The sequence below is a fragment of the Octopus bimaculoides genome, chromosome 20 (genome assembly GCF_046866305.1).
Source record: "Octopus bimaculoides isolate indiv1 chromosome 20, ASM4686630v1, whole genome shotgun sequence".
NCBI classification, from domain to species: Eukaryota; Metazoa; Mollusca; class Cephalopoda; order Octopoda; family Octopodidae; genus Octopus; species Octopus bimaculoides.
The window spans coordinates 6926599-6952294 of record NC_142947.1 but is presented as its reverse complement, the minus strand read 5'-3'; the positions used below and the strand labels follow the sequence as shown (position 1 = coordinate 6952294).

General features: G+C 35.4%; 1 protein-coding gene across 2 annotated transcripts in view; it reads right to left on the bottom strand.

Moving 5' to 3' along the window:
* Positions 1-25420, bottom strand: part of LOC106869189 (ubiquitin carboxyl-terminal hydrolase 15) — a 37395-nt gene extending 11975 nt beyond the window's left edge. The window contains exons 1-9 of one of the 2 annotated variants that reach the window (XM_014914820.3): positions 25318-25420; positions 14535-14662; positions 11416-11525; positions 4561-4705; positions 3912-4057; positions 2943-2998; positions 1713-1772; positions 1480-1627; positions 457-630 (exon numbers count right to left, since the gene is read on the bottom strand). In XM_014914820.3, coding sequence (XP_014770306.1) covers positions 457-630; positions 1480-1627; positions 1713-1772; positions 2943-2998; positions 3912-4057; positions 4561-4705; positions 11416-11525; positions 14535-14662; positions 25318-25406 — 1056 coding nt within the window. In that variant the 5' untranslated portion in view covers positions 25407-25420. The remainder of the gene's footprint in view (positions 1-456; positions 631-1479; positions 1628-1712; positions 1773-2942; positions 2999-3911; positions 4058-4560; positions 4706-11415; positions 11526-14534; positions 14663-25317) is intronic. The other variant, XM_052974943.2, reaches the window with a different exon arrangement.
* Between the last annotated feature and the right edge of the window lie 276 nt (positions 25421-25696).

Below are 25696 nucleotides of genomic sequence, written 5' to 3'. Positions count from 1 at the left end.
TCTAATGACAATAAGTTGTTCATGAAGATTAACATGGCTTTGCTGAGTTTTGTCATATGACTACAGTCATGTGTGTACTGCCTGCCCTATCAGATAAGGACTAATGTTACAAACAGCTTTACATTGAATAAAGCCTTCAGATTTTAACCTTCTAATAAAGAATACTAATGTCATCGGTCATAAACTGAGAAAACATGATCAATACTGTTCCAAATGTGACCATCACATCTAGCAGGACCTTATCCAACGTGTCCTTAAAATACAGTAGGTGTCTTACATACATTGGATACAGCTTTAGGTAAAACATTGGAGAGGGACGTGGGGTGGATGGCATGGTCATGCGTGGATCACCTTTCATTACATGTGCGTGCAGAGAGATATACAAGATATCTCCTTTATACTCTGTAAACTCAAAAACAAATATTTAGAACTGAGCATAGGAAAGACATTACTCACTTTGAAATTTCTTGGGACTGTGTAGGTGTATCTGCCCGACCACATTAACTTAGCAAGTTCAGCGTAGGTCCTTGCAATTTCTCCCTGCATACCGAGAGGGTTGTCTTCATTGAGCTCATCGTTCCACTTTTCTTCAAGGAAGTAATTAGTAAGAGAGGAGACATTACTCATACACTGGAATGGAAGGAGAACAAAAACAATGCATCAACACACTTCTTTTAATACAATTTTTAAACTTATTCAATGAAGGGATTATTTGATCCTTTAGTATTTTAAGCTGGCCAGATCCAGTCTCTCACACCTATCCTACAATGTCGTTCTAAAAATAATCGCATCAAAATCTCACAGCTACAAGATAATGCAAGATTAATTTGTTCATAGCATTTTCATAGACATCTGCACTCGTTTGCAAACTTTTACTTTTTTCCATGTTTCATATTTTCCAAATAATATAAAACTTTCCTAAGTTCCAAGTTACTGTAGTAGTTGAAAAAAGAAATTGGGAAAGTGTATCATTTGGATACCAAAGAAATGTCCTGTGTATTGCATGAGACACATGGCACATACGGGCAGAAATCTGAATGCTCAAGGGTCAAAAAGTTTCTTTCAAACAAAGTGGATTATTATTAAAAATTTCTTGTGAAAATGAAACAGAAGTAAAAGAAAGACATTAAGATCAAATTAAATAAGAAGCAGATATAAAAAAATCAATTTCTAATTTGAAAATTAGATCTAGATTGCTATTAGAAGACAACTTTCAGCATTTTATATTTCATGACTGGTACGTAGTAAAATTTGTGACCCACCCCACTGTATTTAATTTATTCAAGAGGACCTTGAGAGAAAAATATTTCATTTCTTCTAAAAAAAATGACTAAAAAACATTAAAATATCCATGTACATGATTTTAGGAGTAAAAAAAGAAAAAGAAAGAAAGATATTGTAATGAAAGACAGGTGTTAACTTGTTTTAATTTTTATATTAATTATTAATACACTCCTCCTCATAAGATGTAATATTTACCTGAAGGGCAGAATTCATAAAACACGTGTTCCCAAGATTAGACAATCCACAGAGACCAGGCACCGCTTGCGATCGACCAGATTCATTGTTGTAGCACCCATACGAGCTATAATTTCCATCATGGGGGCTGTAGCTATATGCAGAAGACCTGGAGACGAGAAGTTATGTTAAGTAGTGCGGTTAAAGTTTATTTAAATTAAACAATAAAAGTACAATGAGAAAAATAAACCTACCTTGTAGATATATAAGGCTGTCTTTCAATAGGGGTACTGCTAGCATTGTAAGAACTGGTACTGTAACAAAAAATATACATATATCATCGTAAGAAGCATCACAGTACCGTCAACAGAGAGAGACATATTTCAATGGGGTTTCTCTTGTAAGGGAAATAATCGTGTCTAAGATATTTTCTATTTGTTTAGAATAGTCTAGTTGCATATATTTCTAGGAAGTGGCTAGGTTTTTCAATCTATTCTTTTAAAGCAAAAAGGCTTCACTTTAAGCAAATGAGAAAGGCCCATAAGTACTAATCTATTATTGACAAACCCCTTATACTAACATGCAATAAAACTGATAAAACAGTTATATATCATCATATTTTCCATACGTGCATGAGCCAGAGTTTATTGAGGTGGGGTTTTCTACAGTTGGATGCCCTTCCTGTTGCCAACCCTCACTCATTTCCAAGCAAAGTCATATTTCCTTATGACCAGGTATATTTTCACAGAATACTGGAAATGACTTGACATTGCTTGCATGACAGTGACATGACTTTCACCATGAATCTTTGCATTAATATTGGTTCCAAATTTTGGCACAACCCCTGTACTCAGCTCTTCTTTTATCAATCCTGAAAGGATGAAAGGCAAAGTTGACTTCAGTAGTGTTTGAACTCAGATGTAAACACAGACGAAATGCCACTGAGCATTTTGCCCAGTGTGCTAACGATTCTGCCAGCTCACCACCTTAAGAATATTAATAAGGAGACAGATCACACTAGAATGGTGTATAAGGCATGCTTTTTTTTTTATTCTTAAATGTAACAACAAAATTGCCTTGTGTCTAATGTGAACATATAACAAATGGAACACCAAGTGTATGAAACAAATTTTGGAGGTTTTCCCACAAAGAAGCAGGGGTTTGTCTTATGTGAGCGTACATCTGATACACTGGCAACTAAGGTAGATCAGGAACAATGTATTAAAAGAAAATTTTTAAAAAAGGACAGCTTTAACATGGCAGGATGCAAAATGAATGAATGACAGAAAGCTCGTAAAATAGATTTGTACTTGATTTGACATCATTTGCTATTTATCACAGTGGAATGTCAAACCAACTATTCTCCACGTCGGATGTTTACAACATTAATCATAGATTTCTGTCAATAAGCTGTTAGATCCACAGTCATAAAAACAACCACAATCACCATCACTCAACATATCTTCAATACATCATCAATTTACCTTTTAGCCTGTCGTGGCCAAGTTCCATCTTCATTTTGGGGTTCAATTAGGATTAACTGTGAAATAAATGAATATAAACAGTCTTCAGAAAGCCGCTATTTTTAGGACACTTTCATTAACCTTTAGCATGGAATCTTATCAAATTGTTTAAGCTAAAACCCAAATCTCTGTTTTTATAAATAAAATAAGAATGTTTGTGGTAAAATTCTGTAAAATATCTGAATATTATATTTGGATGATCCATTCCTAAGATATTGTTTCGCATAATTAGAATAATGCATAGAGCTAATTGGATCATTGGCTTAATTACAATAATACATATAGCTAATTGGATCAATAAACAATATATATTTGATACTCAGTCTGAAATTACTGCACAACAACTGTAGCTCTCCTGTTACCACATAAATCTATAGCTATTGCCATAATTAACAAAAATTTAAATAGGGTTATAATTTGAAAGAAAAAAAGACATTGACCATCCAAGAATTTGTAAAATTTCTAAATGATGATTTCTATAATACCAGTAATTATAATTGCCAACTCTTTTCAAGATTACTCAACTTTGTAGAACAAACAGTAGCTAAATCTTCAAATTACACCCTATCATCTTCAATGAGACATTGGACAATAATGTATTAAAGTTAGGATGATCACGGCTAGAATATTCTTTCATCATAGGTCTGCTAATTAGAATTAATCTAGGGATTAAATAACAAAATTATGTACAAATATGCCAAACACAGCCCTTCTTACACAAAACAGAAAAAATAAAACGACCAGACTAGATTACATCTTGGGCCCACCGAACAGGATATATTTATCCCTTTAGCATTTAAACCAGCCATATCCAGCCTCTCACATCTACCCGACAATGTCATTGTAAAAATAATCACAACAAAATCTAAAAGCTATGAGATAATGCATGATCAATTCAAAATCATATATGTCATGTAATAAAATATTCACCTGTCCCTGATATAATCCAGCATCTTGAATTGTGTTGTCTGTTTTACTGAGATGTTCATATGTATTACACATATAACGATTCCATAAGCGAGTATCTTTGTCATCAGCTATGTTGAACAGTTTCCTCATTTCTTTCTCAATTTGATCTGCAAACAGAGAAAACAAACTAAGACAATCGAAACAAATACTTCAAATCGTAACAGTAGAAATTACAACTGACACACACAAAAAAAAAAAAGAAAAAAAGAAAAAAAACTTTCATTTGTCAGAAATTCATTGAAAGAAAAGTTTACAACAGAAGAGATTTTAGTTTTTTCTCCTTTTTTTAAGATTAGACCTGGCAGTTTCAAGTTCTCTCCCAAACTTTATAAACTTGTGATATCTTTTATAACTTTGTAGTGCAAAAATGAGAGAAATGAAATTATTCTGATTCATTTTTGCAAACCATCTTTCACAGTGAATTCCAAAAAGTAGATGAAGCTGCCTTCATCCCTCTCCTTTACAGATTATATAGGAAATAAAGATAAACTTGTCCACTGACAATACTAAGAGGAGGAACTAACCAGTTCTATAACCAGAATTATAAGGTAAACAAAATGGGTCACCTCTATGCCGAGAAGAGTGAGGAAAGAAGGAAAAAAAAACTTACCTATTGTAACAGCTCGACTAAATTGTTTTGTGTGAACATCTTCCAGGTCAGAATTATGGCAGAGTTTAAGATCTATCAAGTAAACCTCTACTTTACAGTGTTTCACAAACATTCCCTGCTCAATGACCTTGCGAGCAATCGGTTCCTAGGTTTACAGAAAAAGAAAAAAAAAAAAAGTAACAATATAGTAAAGTGCAATTAAACTAAATTCAAATTTACATTTAATTTCAGACATTAACCCATTAAGGGCCAATGTCCCATTTTGGGGACAAAGATTTAAAATTAAATATAAAGACCTTTGTGTTTCCTTTGTTACATAAGTTAATGACAACAGCTAGAAGAAGGTACTTCTTTTCCACTCAGTAAAGTGAAAGGGGCTTTGGCCAGGAGGAACTGATGTCATCATCAGACAGTATCCAACAAAGGGTTGAATAGTTTGACAAGGATCCAACAAGTCCAAAGACTGCATCATGCTCCAGGGTCACCTGGATGCCCTTATTAATGTCAATCACTCTACAAAGTATACAGGGTGCTTTTTACATGGCACCAGCACAAGTGAGGTCACCATGCAGCTTGCAAAACTGAGTGGGACTACAATACAAAAGGGAGGTGGTTTTTATGTTAGTGGATGAGGGGTTAAAGTATGAAAGAAGGGTCCAAACAGAACAGGTTTCTTGATGTGGGAAGCTACATAGCTACTCACATGTTAAAAGAGAAGGTGGGGGTGATAGGGGTGGAGCCGGAAAAAGATAAAAATAGTGATATGTCAGATGAGCCTTCAAGACACAAGGTGAGCAGAAGTGAGTGGGGACAGAAGAACAGGGAGAGTAAGAGATGGTTAGAGATAGGGAATGGATGAGACAGTGAATACAAGGAAAGACAAGTGTTGAGGGAAGCTACATAGGGAAGAGTAGGTGACAACTGTAGAAATTGGGTAGGGTTGAGGGGGCGACAAATGATACAGGAGTTGGGAGAGGGAGGAGAGAGAGACAGCAACTGATAAAACATGAAAATGTTGGGCCACCATGATGATATCATAGAGAATCTAAATAATTATCTGCTTAATTAAGCAACTAATTGAAGCTGTCAAATTAAGTGCTTTAAATCAAACAACCCAAAGTAGATGTAATGACCACCACACAGAAACATTATGGAATTATCTTTTACCAATCAGACCAAGTAAGAAATAATAATAATGGTTTCAAATTTTGGCACAAAGCCAACAATTTCGGGGGAAGGGGGGGGGGGGGGGAAGTTGATTATAAGACAAATATATTGGAATATAATTAATGACAGCAGTGGCCTATTGACTGTGTGTGTGTGTGAGGGAGAGCCTTCAAATGTTTTAATTTCTAAACATAATGGCATTACAATCAATAGATTCTCCAGTTTGATAATACAACACCTGACATGTAACTTGAATCAAAAATTCTCTTGAACTATGTTGGTGACATTATGAAAGCTTGTTGGGCTCTTTTGACACCAAACCATCTGGTTCTATGAAACAAACTTCCCGTCTTAAAAGTGATCTCAAAACCTTCGATCAAATTTCATATTCATGTTCCAAACACCAACTTAATAATTCTTTCTACAAGACCTGAAATTTTGATGGGAGGGGTGGCTAGTTGATTACACTGACCCCCAGAGGTTGAATGATACCACAAAAGGATGAAAGGTAAAGTCAACCTCAGTGGAATATGAGCTCAGAAGAAAAAATGCTGCTTAGCATTTTGTCAAAATTAATAGAAATAAATGCAGCACATTTCAACAGAAATATGACAACAAAAGGGCTAAATAATGATTTATCTGTAATTACAGTAGTTTTGAAGCAGCTAGTGTCACGTATAAGCAAATATGAGAACATATATCAATAAACAGTTGGTTTATGAAACCTGCTTAAATTCAGGGTTATTTTTATAACTAAACCGAAACACATTTTCTGGAGGAAAATATAGCAACAAAAGAATCAACCCCTTTGTTACGATATTTCTCTTAAACTACATTACTTTTGTTTCTATTAATTTTGAAAATAATGAAGAATTTATCAAAATATCTTTGTCAATATTAAGATGGTGCTTGGAACATATATCACCATGAAGTTCTGATGGAAGATTTTACTTCAGATCTGAATGCTAAAGGGTTAAAACCCTTTAACATTCAGATTATCATGCAATGCTTCATTATCCACATTGTTTTGAATTTATCATGCATCACTTGGTGGCTTTGAGATTTCAATGATCTGATTGTTTATTATTAGAATGACATTTTAGGGTAGGCATGAGAGGCCTGATCTGGTCAGTTTGAACATATAACGTTACAATATTTGGGCCTGACACGACTGGTTTAAATGCTAAAGGGTTAAAACAAAATTTGTCAGAGAACCTAGGCAAGTTTTAGGCAGGTCAGTAGTAAATGTGTTAAAAAGAATGCACAGGTTCTTATTTCTTCTCATTGCATGTTCAAAATCGCCTCAATATATCAAGTGAGCCAATAAGGGAGCCACTATGTTGTCATGCGACCTACTAGAAACTGTAACTACATTCCCTCAAATCACAGCTGATGTAATCCTAGATATATAAACACAAAATGGTCATAAATGAATACTGGTCTAAAGCTGAATCCGGAGCTAAACGATCTCAATTTGCTTTTGTTATCTTCATAGAATCATCATTATCATGGATTAACTATTGGCATTATCTTAGATTAAGTGAATAACTATATATACAAAATACTGCAGTCACTGGTCTATCAACAGTGTATATACATTAACTATGATATACAGTTGGCTATATTAAAACTTGATTAATCAGAATATCTACTAGCTACACAAAAGGAGCTAGTTTGGACATGCCATCTGTTAATGTTTGTGAAAGTTTGACAATGTATTTAGTTAAAAACATACCAGATAGCAATCACTCAAAATATTGAACTTATGCTGACTCATTTAAAAGAGAATAAAAAAGCTACCTTAATAGTGAGTCATGTGAAATCATTTTAAATTCATTTAAATACATCACAAAAGGCAAAATGTAACAGACTATATGACAGAACATGCCTAACCAACCTATGGGCTGAGGCAATGGGAGGTGCCTGCTAAAAATAACTGCTAAATCTCCTTCAAATTACATCTTAGTCACTTAAAAACAAAAAAACATTGGATAATGTAGTCCCAGATGTATTGATAAAGGAGAAAAGAAAAAAAAGAAAAGACGAGATGGCCACAAATGGAATGTCTGACCATAACTCATTACAAATGTAGTTTACACTCAGTTATATCAGTTGACAATGAAAGGAACATCAATGTCATTATTAATATTCACTTTTCCATGCTTGCATGGGCGAGAGGGCTAGATGGAGTTTGTTGAGGCATATTTGGTACAGCTAGATGGTATTTCCTGTTGCCAACCTGTTTCCAAGCAAGTTAATATTTCCTCGTGGCCAGAAATGCTCTCACAGAATAGTGGATGTGAATGACACTCTTTGTATGACAATGACACTCATTTACAACTATCAAGCGATGTCAAAACAAGGTCACACACACAGACACAGACACACATACATACAATGGGCTTTTTTCAGATTCCGGCTACCAAATCCACTCACAAAGCTTCGGATGGCTTGAGGTTATAAGAGAAGACACCTGCCCAAGGTGCTATGCAGTGGGAATGAACCCAGCAAACTTCTCGATCATACAGCCATGTCTGTTCCTAAGAGGAAATCATACAAATTAGATTTACAGATCATGTGAGCTTTTATCAAACACACACTTCCAATAAAAATATCTCTTCATATATTCAGAGGCAAAGCTGTATGGTACACTTTCACCATCCCCAATCTCTGTACATTGCTGTCTCATGTTCTGGGACTCCTGGGGCTAGTTGCCCAGTTTTCATGACGTATAAAGTGACTGAAGTCTCAACATTCACCTTGAATGGAATGTACCGGTCCATTGCAGGGTTACCCTTTTACAGCTGAGTGGACTGGAGCAATGCACTTAGGAGAGTCCCACCAGCAGAAGAGACATGTGTCCTGCTGAATGAATGAATAAAGACAGACCATTTTATTTTACAGGGAAGCTCTTCTCACCCAAATCCAAAACTACTGCATATAGAGAAGTTTTGTCATCAGTGTTGCTTGAGCATGACTTTCAACTTACCCCACCACCTAGTAATGGGTCTTTTTCCCTATTTTTTCTTTCTCTGCTTTGCAGGTTACTTGGCAACCTCACTAGTGCTGATGTCCAAACACTCACCCACCCCACAAAAGAAACAAAAAATCACCCAGTATACACTATAAAGTGATTAGCATTAAGAAGAATATCCAACCATAAAAACCATGCCAAAACTGACATCGGAACTTGATGCAGTTCTGTGGCTCACCAGATCTTGTCAAGCTGTCGTCCAACCCATGTCAGCAAGGAAGACAGATGTTAAATGACGACAAACAAACATTAAATGTGGTATTTATAATTGCTCCTCCTCATATATCTAATTCGTGACAGAATCAACTCTGCTTATGTACAAAGCAATGTTTACCATCTTGCAGAAAGACGTTAACTCTTTCATGTTTATTAAACTTATGCCCCCATCCTCAGAAATAGCAACAACACTTAAACGTTAAATTAGCTACAACTTCAATTTTACAAAATATATTCAGATTATTTGCTAAAACAAAATTTCATTAACAATTAACAAAAAACAAAAAATGAAAATATAAGATATTCACTGATCAATGTACAGCAGCTGTTAGTAATGATATACAAATATGATCTAATTTTAGATAAATTAATACATTAACTATTACTTAACTAATTATTAATGAGAACCTCTTGACTTAGTTTTCTATGAGGTTATCAGTTCTGTTCTAAGGAATACAGTGCCATGGTACATATACAGCAACTTTAGGAATGAGGCAGTAGCTATAAACACCACAGCAACTACAAGCAGGGACATGGTACCTATAGGAGAGGAGACATAGATGTAACACTTATGGACCAATAAAGGATTATTTCAGCACTAAAAATAGCAGCCAAATCTTAAAATAATAATGCTATGTGAAAAGCACCCATGTCGGTACCACACAAAAAGCACCCAGCACACTCTGTAAAGTGATTGGTGTTAGTTAGATCATCCAGCCGTAGAAACAAAGCCAAATCAGACTGGAACCTAGTGCAGCTCTGGTCAAACTGTCCAACCCATGCCAGTTAGGAAAACTGGACATATGATGATGATGAACAGTTTTGACACTAAGTAAAGATAATTACTAATTACAGAGATGATATGCTGTGAATTCATATATTAACATATTTCTGTGAAACTTGTCTAAAATGAAGGTTTCCTAATCAAACTCTTGATACCTGTCACATATAAGTCTAGAAAACTTTTTCTTTTCCCCAGAAAATTCACAACCTTGACATACAAACAGAGTTTTAGAAAGCTAGCCGAAAATCTGCCGTACAATGTTGTTGTAGATATAAATACAAGACTAATGAATATTCATAATCATTTTACATTGTTATGTTTATCACTAACATGAAGTATGTGAAGTGACAAAAGACCTGTGTACCTGTGTTTGTTACTTCATAAAAGAAGGTCAATGAAATGGTTATCAATTGATGACTACTGTAGTGTGAACCACATCATTTTTAATGCTCACTTATCCATGCTTGCAGGAGTTGGACAAAAGTCTGGAGAGAAAGATTTTCTACAACTAGATGCTCTTCCTAACACCAACCTTCACCCTTTCCAAGTAAGGTAATATTTTCATATTAGGCACAGGAGTGGCTGTGTGGTAAGTAGCTTGCTTACCAACCACATGGTTCCGGGTTCAGTCCCACTGCGTGGCTGGCACCTTGGGCAAGTGTCTTCTACTATAGCCTCTGGCCGACCAAAGCCTTGTGAGTGGATTTGGTAGACGGAAACTGAAAGAAGCCTGTCGTATATATGTATATATATATGTGTGTGTTTGTCCCCACAACATCGCTTGACAACTGATGCTGGTGTGTTTATGTCCCCGTAACTTAACGGTTCGGCAAAAGAGACCGATAGAATAAGTACTAGGCATCCCAAAAATAAGTCCTGGGGTCGATTTGCTCGACTAAAGGCGGTGCTCCAGCATGGCCACAGTCAAATGACTGAAACAACTAAAAGAGTAAAAGACATAACCAGAAAGGTTTTTACAGAAGATTGGCAATGAAGGACAAAACTTGTATGGGATGTCTATGGTTGAATATTCTTGAGACGAAAGATTATAGTAAGTAATAAGGTATGTGTGTATGTACGTGCTTAGAGAGATTTGCTTTGGTTTTTCAAATTCTTGTAATGTATTTTATTTTCAGCTAATCTGGAATATTATTATTAGATGTTGCAGCTCAGCAGATGATCCTGAAAACTTAAACTGATTCAAGTGGTGAAGTTATAGAATCAAAGTGATATTTTATAAACTGCCATCAAGTTTTAGAGGGAAATTATTCAACATGAAATAGTGATTGCTGTCGTCATTTAGTCCCAGCAGACCTATCACTACAGGTGTTCCAAGACATGTCTAACCATTTTTTTTTTCAGACAATAATTGAAGACTAAATTATACCATGTGCGCATTTGAACCTGCGATATCTGGCTCAAATACTTTATCCGTTTTCAGTTCAAATTGGCTAGAACCAGCCTCTCACATCTCCCAACAATGTCATTCATAAAACAAACAATCACATATTGAAATCTCAAAGCTATGAGATAATACAGGATTTGACAGAGAAAACTGAATGCTGTGGGTTTAAATAGTAAATGCATTCAATCTCCTTCTGGTAAAATTCAAATGCTGCTAACAAGAGCAACTGATAAAAAAGGGCTACAATACCTGTCCTTCAACAGTTCCATACCAAGATACAAGTTTATTCCATCCTTCAGTAGGTAGTAAGACATAATCAAGTTCATCAATCAGATGCTCTTTCAATGTACACATATCCTCTTTAAAAAAAGACAAAAGGTAAAAAAATAGGTTACATTAATATTGATTTCAAGTTTTGGCAGAAGGAGAGCAATTTCAAGGGAAGGAACTAAATTGGTTACATTGACTTCCATGCTCAACTGGTATTTATTTTATTGACCCAAAAGGATGTACTGCAAAGTCAACCCAGAATGTAAAGACGGATAAAATGCCACTAAGCATTTTGTCTGGTATGCTAACAATTCTGCTGCTTTGAGGTTACATTAATATTGGTTTCATATTTTGGCCACAAGGCCAGCAATTTTAGGGGGGGGGGGTTTAAGCCGATTACATCAACCCTAGTGCTCAGCTAGTACTTATTTTCTCAACCCCTAAAAGGATGAAAGGCAAAGTCAACCTTGGTGAAATTTGAACTCAGAATGCAAAGACAGACGAAATGTCATTAAGCATTTTGTCTGGTGTGCAAACAATTCTGCCAGCTTACCACTTTATGGTTACATTAATATTAATAAAGAAGCTCTCTCTGAGTGGTTGGCATTAGGAAGGGCATCCAGCTGTAGAAACTCTGCCAAATTTAGATTGGAGCCTGGTGTTGCCATTCGGTTTCACCAGTCCTCAGTCAAATCATCCAACCCATGCTAGCATGGAAAGCGGACGTCAAACGATGATGATGATGATGATGATGAAGCAAACCTCATTAACCTTGTGGTTACCATATTTTTGTTGAGATGCTCTGTGTTTCTTTCAATTACTTTAAATATAACAAAGAATTTAGTAAAATAACTTAGTTATCATTAAGCTAGTGTTAGGAACATAAATTGTGACTAAGCTTTGGCGGAAGATTTTAATTCAGAACTTTTGGAAACAAGACATTTGTCCTACAGAGCCAGAAGTGGTTTCAACCAGGTTGGTATCAAAAGGGTTAGGGTTACACATACAGTACACGAAACACAGAATCATTATTCCACAATGCCAATCCATTAAACCCTCACACATGTGCCTATGTATTATGTTAATGCTTGTTCTTATGTTGAAATATATTATAAAATCAACTTAACATTAAACCAAAAGATTACTCAATACTTCTAATAGTATACTTATTGTCTTTCACAAGGAAAAGTTGATAGTGACACTGAAGTTTCAACTTGACAACAGGGACAACCGGTGTTGGTATGTTTATGTCCCCGTAACTAAGCGGTTTGGCAAAAGAGACCGATAGAATAAGTACTAGGCTTCAAAAATAAGTCCCGAGTCAATTTGTTCAATTATAACACTTCAAGGTGGTGCTCCAGCATGGCCGCAGTCAAATGACTGAAACAAGTAAAAGAATAAAAGAACACACACACACACACCTCGAAAGTAAATAGACATCCCTCATTAAGCCCATTTTATCTAAGCAGACACTACTCATTATTACAATGCCAAGACAGGTTAAAATCATTAAAAGTGCACAAAGCATACCTACTAAATACTAGATGAAGTATTTGCATGCATCAAATGACATTTTGTTTCTACAAATAAACCTTTTGAAAATGGTGATGTTTAATTACTTTTGAGCTGTCTGTGTACATTAAAACAAAAACTGGAATTTATGGTATTATTTTTCCATTCTATAGTTACAATTGTTTCATTAAAACATAAATGTTGTAATCCCTTTTTATATATATATATATATATATATAGTTAGAATTAGAAAGTCTTTCGTACAGCATTATATATTTGAAAAAAATAATGAATAGGGATGGTTTTTCTGGTAATTTTTCTGCTTTAATAATTAAATGTTTATAAATGGTCAAATATCTAATTACTAAAGTTTAAAAATCATCAGGAAAGCCAGTTCTATTCATTTCTTTTTCAAATATGTATATACATGATTTTTATGCCTGCTTTCCACACTAAGGCCGACATTTTGACTGGATCCAAAGGATTGGAGGCAATATATGATACTCTAATGATTGGGTTTTGGCATGGCCCCTACAACTGGATGCTCTTCCTAATGTCAATCACTTAGTGAGGCTAGCTTGTATCTTGTTAGACTGGGGAGCCCCTTCAACTGAGAGAGAGCAAGGAAAATAGCGTAGTTGCTTTAATCAAGGTGTCAAAAGATTGAAGTATGATTGAGAGGAGCCAGAACAGTCTCACTGTTGTGAAGGAGATTCATGGTTACCTTGCCTTTTACTTGAGTGAAAGAGGAAAGCTTGAGTGGTGTCCATGTGTAAATGCATCCACTTTCCCAGGTTTACATGGGTCAGATGCAGTATAAAGTTGATTTTCAATAGCTGGACACCATTCCTTTCGCCAAACCTCACCTGTTTCCAAGCATTTCTCCATGGCCATGCAGGTTTTCACAGAATATCAGAAACATGCATCACTGCTTGTATGACAGGGACATACACAATTATCATGTGATGTCAACACACATACACATGACAGGCTTCTTTCAATTTCTGTCCACCAAATTCCACTTACAAAGCTTTGGTTGACCCAAAGCTATAGTAGAAGACACTTGCCCAAGATGCTATGCAGTGGGACTGAACCCAATTAAGAGAGAGAACTTTTAGAACATTAACGCAGAGATTCTTTAATGAAAATACTACAACTGAATAATTTCAAGATGATAGTTTGTAAAGCTTAGTCAAGAATAGGAGAGCAGCACCAGATCATTTTGCAGACATCTAAGACTGGTCAAGAAAAGAGGAGATCTCATCAATTTTCTCCAAACCATAGATTTGGTCTATTTTCACAACAGAGGGGAATCAGTTGAAGAGCCCCAAGTGATTGTGTTAAAACAAGGGCAATGGATTAGGTCCCCTCTCAAGAACAGATATAGTCACTCCACAAGTCTTGGCTGACCCAGAGAGAGAAGTTTAGGAATAATAGATGGATAAGTTCATTAGAGTGTAAGCAGAAAGTGACAAATAGTTAGAGATGGATGTAGAGGCAAATATCTTTCCAAAAATCATATCAACCAACTGGAAATATCAATGTTAGGTTCTTTGAAACAACAAAAGAAAAAAAAACAAGCTCACCTTTGAATAATGTCTTGTTGTCAATAGGGCCGGGATTAGCACTTTGATCTCCAGCGCTATAGGAGTCCCAGCTATCAAATCCGACATATTTTTTCCATTGCTTTAACCACTTGGTATCCACTAAATACCTAAAATTATAAAGTAAAAGATTGTATGCCAGCCATGCCATCAACTCTGCAAAAGAATTGGGTAGGAAACAGCACAATAAGACAACAGTTTCAATGTCTTAATTGAACAAAATATATTTTGAATTTTGCTATATGCTGGGACAATTGTTATGCCAATAACATATATATGCTAGGGAAGCAAGTTGGCAGAATCATTAGCACACCAAGAAAAATATTTAGCAGCATTTCATCTGACTTTACATTCTGAATTCAAATTCCGCTGAGGTCGACTTTGCCTTTCATCCATTTGGGGCCAATAAAGTAAGTACTAGTTGGACACTGGTGTCAATGTAATCAACTTACCCCTACTCTGAAATTACTGGCCTTATGCCAGTAATTTGGAATGTGGTTTGAGGGAGGTTTGGTTGTTACATCTAGCATGTAGAGACTTCCTCCTTGGAGCCTCATTTTCTTGTATAAATCCTTAGTAGGCTCTTCTTTCAAACCAAGGAGGACTGGAAGCCAAGGTGACCACCTGTGCAACAGTGACACTCGTTTGCAACTACCATGCAAAGTCAAGGCAAGGACACAGTAAGACACATATATGTCATCATCATTTAACATCCCTTTTCTCCTGTTAGCATGGGTTGGATGATTCTGTTTTTTGCAGTAAATTTTGGTCTGAAAAACTTGACTAGTATACCAGAAAATATGGTATGCAAATTTTGAGTGAAGCTACAGAGGATAAAAGACTTATACCATCAACCCTTTAGCATTCAAACCAGCTATATCTGGCCAAAATATTTAACCAGCTTTATGTTGAAAAACTGGCCAGATCTGGCCTCTCACCTGAACTCTACAATGCCGTTAAAACTAAACAATCACATCATTGAGATCTCTAAACAACAAGATAATGCACAATTAATTCAAAACAATATAAATGAAACAAACATTACGTTTAACAGAAAAATTTGAATACTAATCGGTTAAAAAAAAAAAGGGCCTCACCATAATATTGTGTTTTACTGAACATGTCAATACTGATTTCAAATTTTTTGGGGAGGGGCTAAGTCAGTTACATCGACCCCAGTGCTCAACTGGTTTCTTCTTTTATTGACCCCCAAAAGGATGAAAGGCAAAGTTGACCTTAGCAGAATTTGAACTCAGAACTAAGCATTTTGTCCAGAGTATGCTAGTGTTTCTGCCAGCTCACCACCTTGGAACATGTCAATATTGTAAACATTTTCTACTGTGTATTGACAAAACAATGTCTCACTCTCTTAATGAACCAGAAGTTAATGACGACATTAATAATAGCCTACTCTGGTTCTATTAATGAGAAGCGGAAAGATAAACAAACCAAAAAAAGAACACCAGTTTTAATTAATGAGATGTTGGCCATCGTACAGAACTTTCCAAGGATAATGAAGTCAATCATTCCATTTGTGTTGAGATGAAACAAAACAAGTGTGAGTGACAAGAGAAATATGAACTCACAACCCATGGATTAGAATGCTACCCACATTGTGGGAATGTAAAAATGATTGATTGATCAACTCTAATTAAAGGAATTCAAACCGTGGTCATTTCCACCTCAGACTACATTATGCAAATATATTTTATAACACAGTAGAATGTAGTTTGAGGGAGGTTTAGTTGCTACATCTTGCATGTAGAGACATTCCTTGGAGCCTCGTTTTCTTGTGGACCCTTTCCTCAAACCACCTCACTCTGTAATGTTACTGAAATATTTCAATGTGCTATCAAATCTCCCTCCTTTCCATCTATAATGATACTAGTTTCCAAACTAATCAATACCCATTACAATAACTGATATCATTTGTCAGAATGTCCCTGTATCTAACCAAGGGATTTCTCACCTTCCTCAGTTCTGCTGTGTTTCAACATCAGACAAAGTAATTTGATCTGTGATAAACAAAGAGGGAAGGTGGGGATGGTAAATCAGTTGTACTTTCCAGGTTTTAATTATATAACTATGTTGTATTAGTCACACAGTACTAGGAAATAACTAAAGAGGAATAAAAATACACTGCTGATAAACAAGGTGGGAGAAAGAAATGGTGCTAACTTCTGTTTTCTAACAATCAGGTGAGAAGTCTGGTTAAAGCAATGGAGCTAAGTCACAACATGATTCATTAATTACGAGAAGCGCAATCCAGTTGAAGCATTTCACGACAGGAAAAAAATCCAGGTATTGGATTTATATACATACTCTTGACTCACCTCAAAAAAAAAAACAAAAAAAAAACAGGGTGGGAGTACTGAGTAGTCACTTGACCTATTATAAGAAACAACCAAATCTCCTCAAATCACAACCGATTGTCTTACAATAGGAAGGCCACATTGTATACTCAAATCTGAAAGTGGGATGGTTGAAGATGGAATGCTTTCAATAATAAGTTTGCTCAGTCAAGCCTGACCTAGAGCTAAGTACAATGTAACAAAGATGTATATAATTGAGGAAGTAACTTTAACTGAGAGACAACCTGTCCAACTCATACTGGCATGGAAAATAGATAGAATAATAATATGATGATCAGGATTATAAACACCAATAGGGACAACTGCAAGAACTTATAAATATGCTATTCAATACTTTGAAACCAAATATATACTTGGAACAAAGATCAAACTTTGGTATTTTTCTGAGGAATCTGTAAAAAGATCATTACTATCCTAGATGAAAATTACCGGCTAGATTCAGTCTGGACAAATGAAGTGAATTGAGGTTAAGCATGACACAGGCCATGATAAAAATACCAACAGTCGCAATACAAACATTAAGTGTATAGTGAATAGTCTCATCTCAGACAATAATAAATCACAAACAGACAGGAGATTAAGTCAGCTAAATAACGAGAAAGGACAATGGCCATTAAAATTAAATCTTCTTTGTAAGTGATGTAGCTTTAGAAACTGTGTTGGTAGAGACTAGCAAAGAGTTCAATCCCTAGAAACAATTATGAAAGGGTAATATGTGAAATGCCAAAAGTGTAAGATGGATGTTTCTAACCCTTTAGCATTCAGATTATTGTCATATGGAAAGAATTAAAATTATCTTGAATTAATCATGCATGATCTTTTAGCTTTGAAATTTTGATGATGTGATTATTTTCATAATATCATAGGATAGGTGTGAGAGGCCAGATGTAGCCAGTTTAAATGTCAGTGGAATTTTCAGCCATTTACTCTACTACAATGAGTAGGAAGTTGTCATTGATCAACCATTTACCAAAATAGAGCCACAAGTTCCATGCATAAGGCAGAATCTGGTGACAGAACATTACTGCCTGGTCCGTCACCAGGCACAATAGTCTAGACACTGTCATATCTGAATTCTTTCAGTTGTCAACAGTTCAACTAGTAGCGTTCGTAGTCAAACTTTTTAGATTGTTGAAAATTGTTTGAATGAAATGGGCCACCAGTATTACACACTCTTATTTGGGTGTGTATGTATAAAATGAAAATGTATAAGCATACAGATATGCCTTTTGTATACCAGTGCATTTTAATTATGAAATAAGGTGACTAATTTATCACTATTTATGGCCCAAGAATAAAGATACTTCAAACTACTACAGCTGTCTCAATGTAAGGTACAACCTTGAGTCTCAATGACATGTTTACATTAGTCAGGAGGAAGAACAATACTCATAATTTTTAACAAAGCCTCTAAGACTGAAAGGGAGAGAGGGATTAAATTTTTTCAAACTACAAACTGAGCCCAAATACAATAACAGAACAAATTGTTACAGGCCCTCAAGGACCATGCGATAGTGTTGAACCAGGCTATAGGTTAATCCTACCATCCTACATGGTACTTTATCAACCCCCAGAAATACAAAAAGCAAAGTTGATTTGAGTGGGATTTGAACCCAGAACTCAAAACACATTCCATCCAATGCTCTTATAACTCATATTCTAAATGGTATTTGGCACCTTTAACAAGTGTCTTCTACTATAACCTCAGGCCAACCAAAGCCTTGTGAGTGGATTTGGTAAACAGAAACTGAAAGAAGCCCGTCATGTGTGTGTGTCCCACCACAGCTTGACAACCAGTGTTGGTTTGTTTATGTCACGGTAACTTAGCACTTCAGCAAAAGAAACAGAGTAAGTATCAGGCTTAAAAATATATATATATATCTATATATTTATTGAAAGAGAGAGAGAAGGCGTGTGGCCTTTTGATCATAAAGTCATAGGTTGGATTCCAAGACTGGCCAATGTCTCTCCAGTTGCAAGGCAGCGAAATACTTAGCAGTATTTCGTCTTTTTATGTTGAGTTCAAATTCCGCTGAGGTTGACTTTGCCTTTCATCCTTTCAGAGTCGATAACTTAAGTACCAGTTGCATGCTGGGGTCAATCTAATCAACTGGCCCTCTCCCGCCAAAATTTCAGGCCTTGTGCCAAGAGTAGAAAGGAATATCTCTCCAGTTACTCCAGTCGCAGAATGGTGTTCAGTACTCAGCCTGTTCAAAATTACATCACAAGCATTTAAAAAAAAAAAAGAAGAAAAAAAGCAACTAATTACAGCACAGCACATACTATCAACTTGTCCTCACTTGTAATTCAGGGCAAGGGTTTATTTTTAGGATGCTATACGAGAGTAATTTGGTTACTATTTTGGAAAAAAACAAGAAGAAAAAGAAAAAAAGCAGAAGACAACTGCTGGCAACTCTACAGCAGAGTTTTATATAAAAAGATTACACCACCAATAATTTATGGAACCATAGAAACCAATATAGAGTATGAATAACAAAAACTATAACCTTGACAATATTCATTCCAAGCTGTCATTCTTCAGTTTTAAAAGTGTACAAAAGTTTTGTTTTGCAAATGAAGATATTTCGGTGCAAACTTAAAGAGAAATGGCTAAACTACAGGGACAGAAGTTTTACAAAATTTGGAAGATTGAGTTAATTTTTTTCTATAAATATTACTAAAAGGTTTGACCAAGTGACTGTTCTGCTAAACACGATCGGATAATTTTCATTCATGACCATCACGACTTTATATTCAAGACTATATAGTTATCCAATGTGTCGTTAGATTTTTAGGAAAGCTGAGATATAATTTGAGGGATATTTGGTTGCTATTTCTTGCAACTATTTCTACAGGCTCCCTCTATATGGTTTGCAAACCCACACAATGTTATATAAACACAGAAAAATACAAACACATCACACCTGTGTTCTAATTATCATCAACAAGGTGTGAAACACTATATCAGCCAACATTTAGTTAACTTCACACCTTTGGATAACGCAATTTGGAAACAAACAAAAGAAAACAACAAGAAAAGAAGTATAGTCATGACTGGAACGTCAAATGTTGGTCAGTCAGTGATTAACAAGCAAACCTATTTATTCATCACCACCGACAATACATTTTGCAAGCTGACGGGTGGACTTTTACGTGGTTGCATGGAATGCTAGAGATAGCAGTCAAATCGCCTTCAGGTCAGACCTGACCGAATTAAAAAGACAGGTTGGATAATGTGTTTCCAGATTCCCTCCAAGTAGAAAAAAAAAAACAGGGAGGAAGGATAGTCGTGACTGGAATGCCTTTGATCACATGTCTGTCTGCTCAGGGTTGAACTGAGACTAAACAGCACTTAAACAGAATGACAGAACAAAAATATTCAAATATTTTCAAATTCCCTCCAGCTATCATTTACATTTGCATACACCACCGATTGAAAACTGGTGTCGGTTTATTTATGTCCCCAAAAAGCTTAAAACTGTTCGGCAAAATGAAATCGATAGCACGAATACCAGGCTTAAGAAAATGTCAGAATGGCTGTCGAATTGCTTGACAAAAAACTTTGAAGGCGGTGCCCCAGCATGGCTGCACTGCAATGACTGAAATAGGTAAAAGACCACACACACACACGCTTGGTTAGCTATAAAAAGGCATGTTTAAAATGCAGTAAGTGAAACAAGCTTGTCGATATTAAAGGCCAATACTAAAATTAACTGAAGGAGGCAAGTGTGATAGTAACAAAAAAAAAAAAGCTCTAAAAAGTAGGTTTTGTATGTTAAGGAACAAGAAATGACAAAAAGAATACTAAAAAGTGTCAAATGCTCGACAACTGACTAAAAACCGGTTTGGGAGAAGCTAAGGACAAATGACAAGAATTAAAACTAAATTAGGAGTGTAAATGGTATGTGTGAACATGTGTGTGTTTATACATTTGGACATACACATACAATATATAGCCATAAACACCCACACAACATAAATCCATGTGTATACACACATCCATATATATATATATATATATATATATATATATATATATATAAGTATAAATCCATATCTCTCTCTCTCTCTCTCTCTCTCTCTCTCTCTATATATATATATATATATATACACACATATAGATCCATATATATACATTATGTATATATATATATATATAAATATTATAATATTAGGGAATGTCAAAATCCAAACTTACAAGGATATTCAATTTAGTAATACCAAATTGAATTTTATAATAAAAAAATATATTAATATATACACACATAAATATGGATATATATATACATATATATATGTATGTATGAGAACCTCCAAATTGCAATTCAAACAATGAAGAAGATCATATACCATAAAGAAAAATGTACCCTATAAAACACTAATTTGAAAATCTAAAAAATCTGAAAGAAAAGTTTATAATCCATAAAAATCTATAAAATACTAGACAAAAAAATTGATTAGTGTTTTATAGAGTACATTTTTCTTGATAGTGTACGATCTCCTTCATTGTTTGAATTGCATTTTGGTGGTTTCTCTCTAAATTAACATATATATATATATATATATATATATATATATATATATATATATGTATATATATATATATATATATTTGATAAGTGTAAGCACCTGTATATGCCAGATAGTGGCCGAGGTGAAAGAATACATTATAACATAAAATGAAAACAGAACACAAAAGGATTCCGCGGTACACGTGTTTCAAGCTTTATACATGTTTAAACATGTTTGCGGCTGAAGATAGCTTTAAACCATCCTTTCTATCAATTATATACTCATATAATGATGCAACGACTGTTTGTGTATAAAGCTTGAAACACGTGTACCGCGGAATATATATGTGCATACACACAAGCATGTTCACATACATGTATATCGACACATAAACGCACACAAATATATCCATACATACACAAACATATCCATATATATATATATATATATACACACACACACGTGCAAACATTCATATAGATATATATATACACATGCGCAAACATATCGATAAATATAACCACACACAAACATTCATACACACACACATCCACATATACACCCACCCACATACATCCACACACATATATACACACACACATCCACATCTATACACACACACACTACATATATACACACACATCCACATACATGCGCATCCATATATATATTTACACACACATCCACATATACACGTCCACGTCCACGTCCACATCTATATACACATCCACATATATATATATATACACACACACACACACATCCACATAGATATATATATACACACACACACATCCACATATCCATATGTATATGCACATACACATATATAAACACACACACAACCATATACATAAAAGCATATTCATGTTATACACGCATACAGCATATATGCATAAATACACACACACACAGCATATATGCATAAATACACACACACACACACACACACGTACATACAATACACACGCGGTTATCTGTGAAATCGCCAGCAGTCTGACCTAGCAGACGCCGCATTGGAAATTTTGAATTTTGCAGACACCATCTGCACAATCCGAAAGACAATTTCCAAATATCTAAAAGCATGTGACCACGAGAGAGAGAGGGAGAGAGGGAAAGAGACTTTACATTTATAATTTAAAAGGTTAGCGTCAAAACTCAGTTTCACCGGCATTCATCACATGATTTGGACACTGAGCGAATGTGATTGCATTTCCAATCATCTCAATCTTTTATACTTTTTATGTAATCGAGAAAAAGCTATAGAAATTGGTTTCGTGCCATCAGTGAATAAAAAAAACAAAAACAAACAAGCAGACAAACCACTATAACACACACACATTATCTATCTATCTCTCTCTATATATATATGTATATATAATCTATATATCTTTAGGCTGTTCTGATGTCTTTCAGTCGTTAGACTGCGGTCATGCTGGTGCACCGCCTTGAAGGGTTTAGTCGAACGAATCGACTCCAGTATTTTTTAAGCATACTTCTATCAATCTCTTTGCCAATCCGCTAAGTTACGAGGACGTAAACATATCAACACCGGTTAACAAGCGGTGATGGGGGACAGATACGACGGTCTTCTTTCAGTTTCTGTCAACCAAATCCACTCGAAGTTTTGGTCGACCCAGGGATACAATAGCAAACGCTTACCCATGGTGTCATGCAGTGTGACTGAACCTGGGACCAAGAGGTTCAGAGGTAAGCTTCTTACCATACAGCCACGCCTGCTCCTAAAAAACTGCCTCCCCGGCAGGGAATCGAACCAGTGTCCTGCGTCACGGGCAAGAACACTTACCACTCTATACTACGAGTACCCACAAATATGAAGTATATTCACGTGAAACGAAGCACCAAGGCTAGACATTATTGATATCGATGGAGATCGATCAGAAGACTCGAATCATTTCTAAGGGAGAGCGAGAGAGCGAAAGAGATTCAGCAAAGAGGAATTCTTCTAGAAGAAACCTCGAAGACAAATAAAATGAAAACCTGTTAGTCCGGAATGTCTATCTAGATAGATTTATAAGTGAAAAGAAAAGACACACACAACTATTTCTACTAAATGATCAAGCACCGAGTTCAGAATAAGAATAACATTCCGCCTAGCTATTCCTCTCTCTCTCTTTCACACACACTATATATATATATATATATATATATATATATGTGTGTGTATATATACACATATATATAGCTATCGATATAATGTGACATTTCAGAAGACAGTGTAGACCAGGCAATTAATTTTACACTTGGCACGAGGATGACGGCTCTGGCAGCCATATTCCTGATGGGATTTAACCGAAAATAAAACAGTACACACACATTCCTGTGTCCACTACAATATGAGGCAAAAAAAAAAAAAAAAAAAAAAAAAAAATCAACACATCACACACACACACACAATACATTATACTATATGTATGTGTATATAAAATTCGCATTGCCTGCAACCGACAAGGCTTCGAAGTCACAGTCAAGAAATTATAATAGACTTATTATACACGTATTGAATCAATTTATTCAATCGGTCAATCTTTGTATACTTAAAAGCATGCACACATACATTAGACAAGCACTTTCATGAAAATACCCTGCGTTATGTATATCCAGTTGGTTACCAAAGTGTGTGTGTGTGCGTGTGCGATGATACATCTTAGATTTCCATGCATGAAATTGAAAAGCAAAATTTTTAAATGAAAAATAGCATTAAAAATAAATAATAAATTAATCGATTATCCTTTCGATGAGTATTCAATAAAAATGGAATAAAAGAACACCCCGCGAGGAGGGAGTGGAGGGAGAAACATCACAACCAGTGAAACAATTCGATGACGTTATTTCCTCGGACGTGGTAAAGACTATAGTGGTGATGATGCTGGTGGGAGCGCTGATGGGGATGGTTATCATATTGATGGTGGTCGTCGTCGTCGTGACAGTGACGGTGGTGATAATGGTGTTGGTGGTAATGGCGGTGGTGTGTAGTGGCATTGATGGCGATGGTAGTGGGGGAAGTAGCGGTGGTGATAGCATCGGTAATAACAGTGATGATGATGATGGTGGTGGTGGTAGGGATGGTGGTGGAGGGATGATGATGATAGTAATGATATAACGAGTGGTTATGAGGGAGTGAGAGAGAGAAAGAGAAGTGAAATATAAACTACACTAGTATTTATCCTTGCTCGCAAGAAACGCCGAAACTTCGGAATTTTTATCAAAATAAAAAAACAATTCACAGAATCTTTCTAGAAATAAATAACAGGTAATCGATAACAATAATTACTCACTTTTTTTTTTAATTATTAGTTTCAATACTTTTTTTATGTATGTCTAACGGATGGGGTGTTAATTTAATTTAAACGCTTTTTTTTTGTCTTTTTCGTTGTTGTTTTGGGTGATATCTTTCATTTCGCCTGATACTTAAAAAAAAAAACAGAAATATCAAATGTTTAGCAATAAGATAGAGCTGTCTTTTTATTTTTTCCTTTTTGAGACTCTTATACACATTTCTATTCATGTCATATACATATATAATAGATACGCCGTATTCACATGAAAATGTGTTCTTCCAACAATTTGTGTATGTATGAGCTAGCTATATATATATACGTGAATGTTATATATATATAATACATATGCATGCGTTATATATATTTATATAAATGATATATATATGTGATATATACGCGCGCACACGTACAATATAGTATGTACAGTATGTATGATATAACCTCAACTACATTCATTGAAGCTGTGAGGAAGGAGAGGGGAGACGACACAACAGCAGAAATATATAGCATTTAAAACTGGAAAAAAGCTACATTAAACAATCTAAATCGCTGGACGACAGTTGAAGCTAGATTACTTACCAGGTATCACCCTTCTTTAGTACAGTTTTCAGTAAGTTATCGATCTCTTTCTTTTGATTTGCACAGTCAGGAGGACCACCTTCCGCCATTTTCCTCCTGTCTCATGTGAAAAAGAGGCTCGGCCGATATCTCAGAAAGAGGCTGTGCTACTGCCGCTGCTGCTGCTGATGAGTTGGACTCGCCTACATGTGTGTGTGTGTTTATACAACTATATGTACTTATGTAAGTACATATATATATGTGTGTGTATAGGCCGATCAAACATTAAAGAGCAGCCCTGCTATCTGTTCTATGTAGTTGTGTGTGAGCACGTTTGTGAAAGGTCGATCAAACACAGAAGACAAACTATTATCACACTTTCTTCTACCCCGCTTCCTCT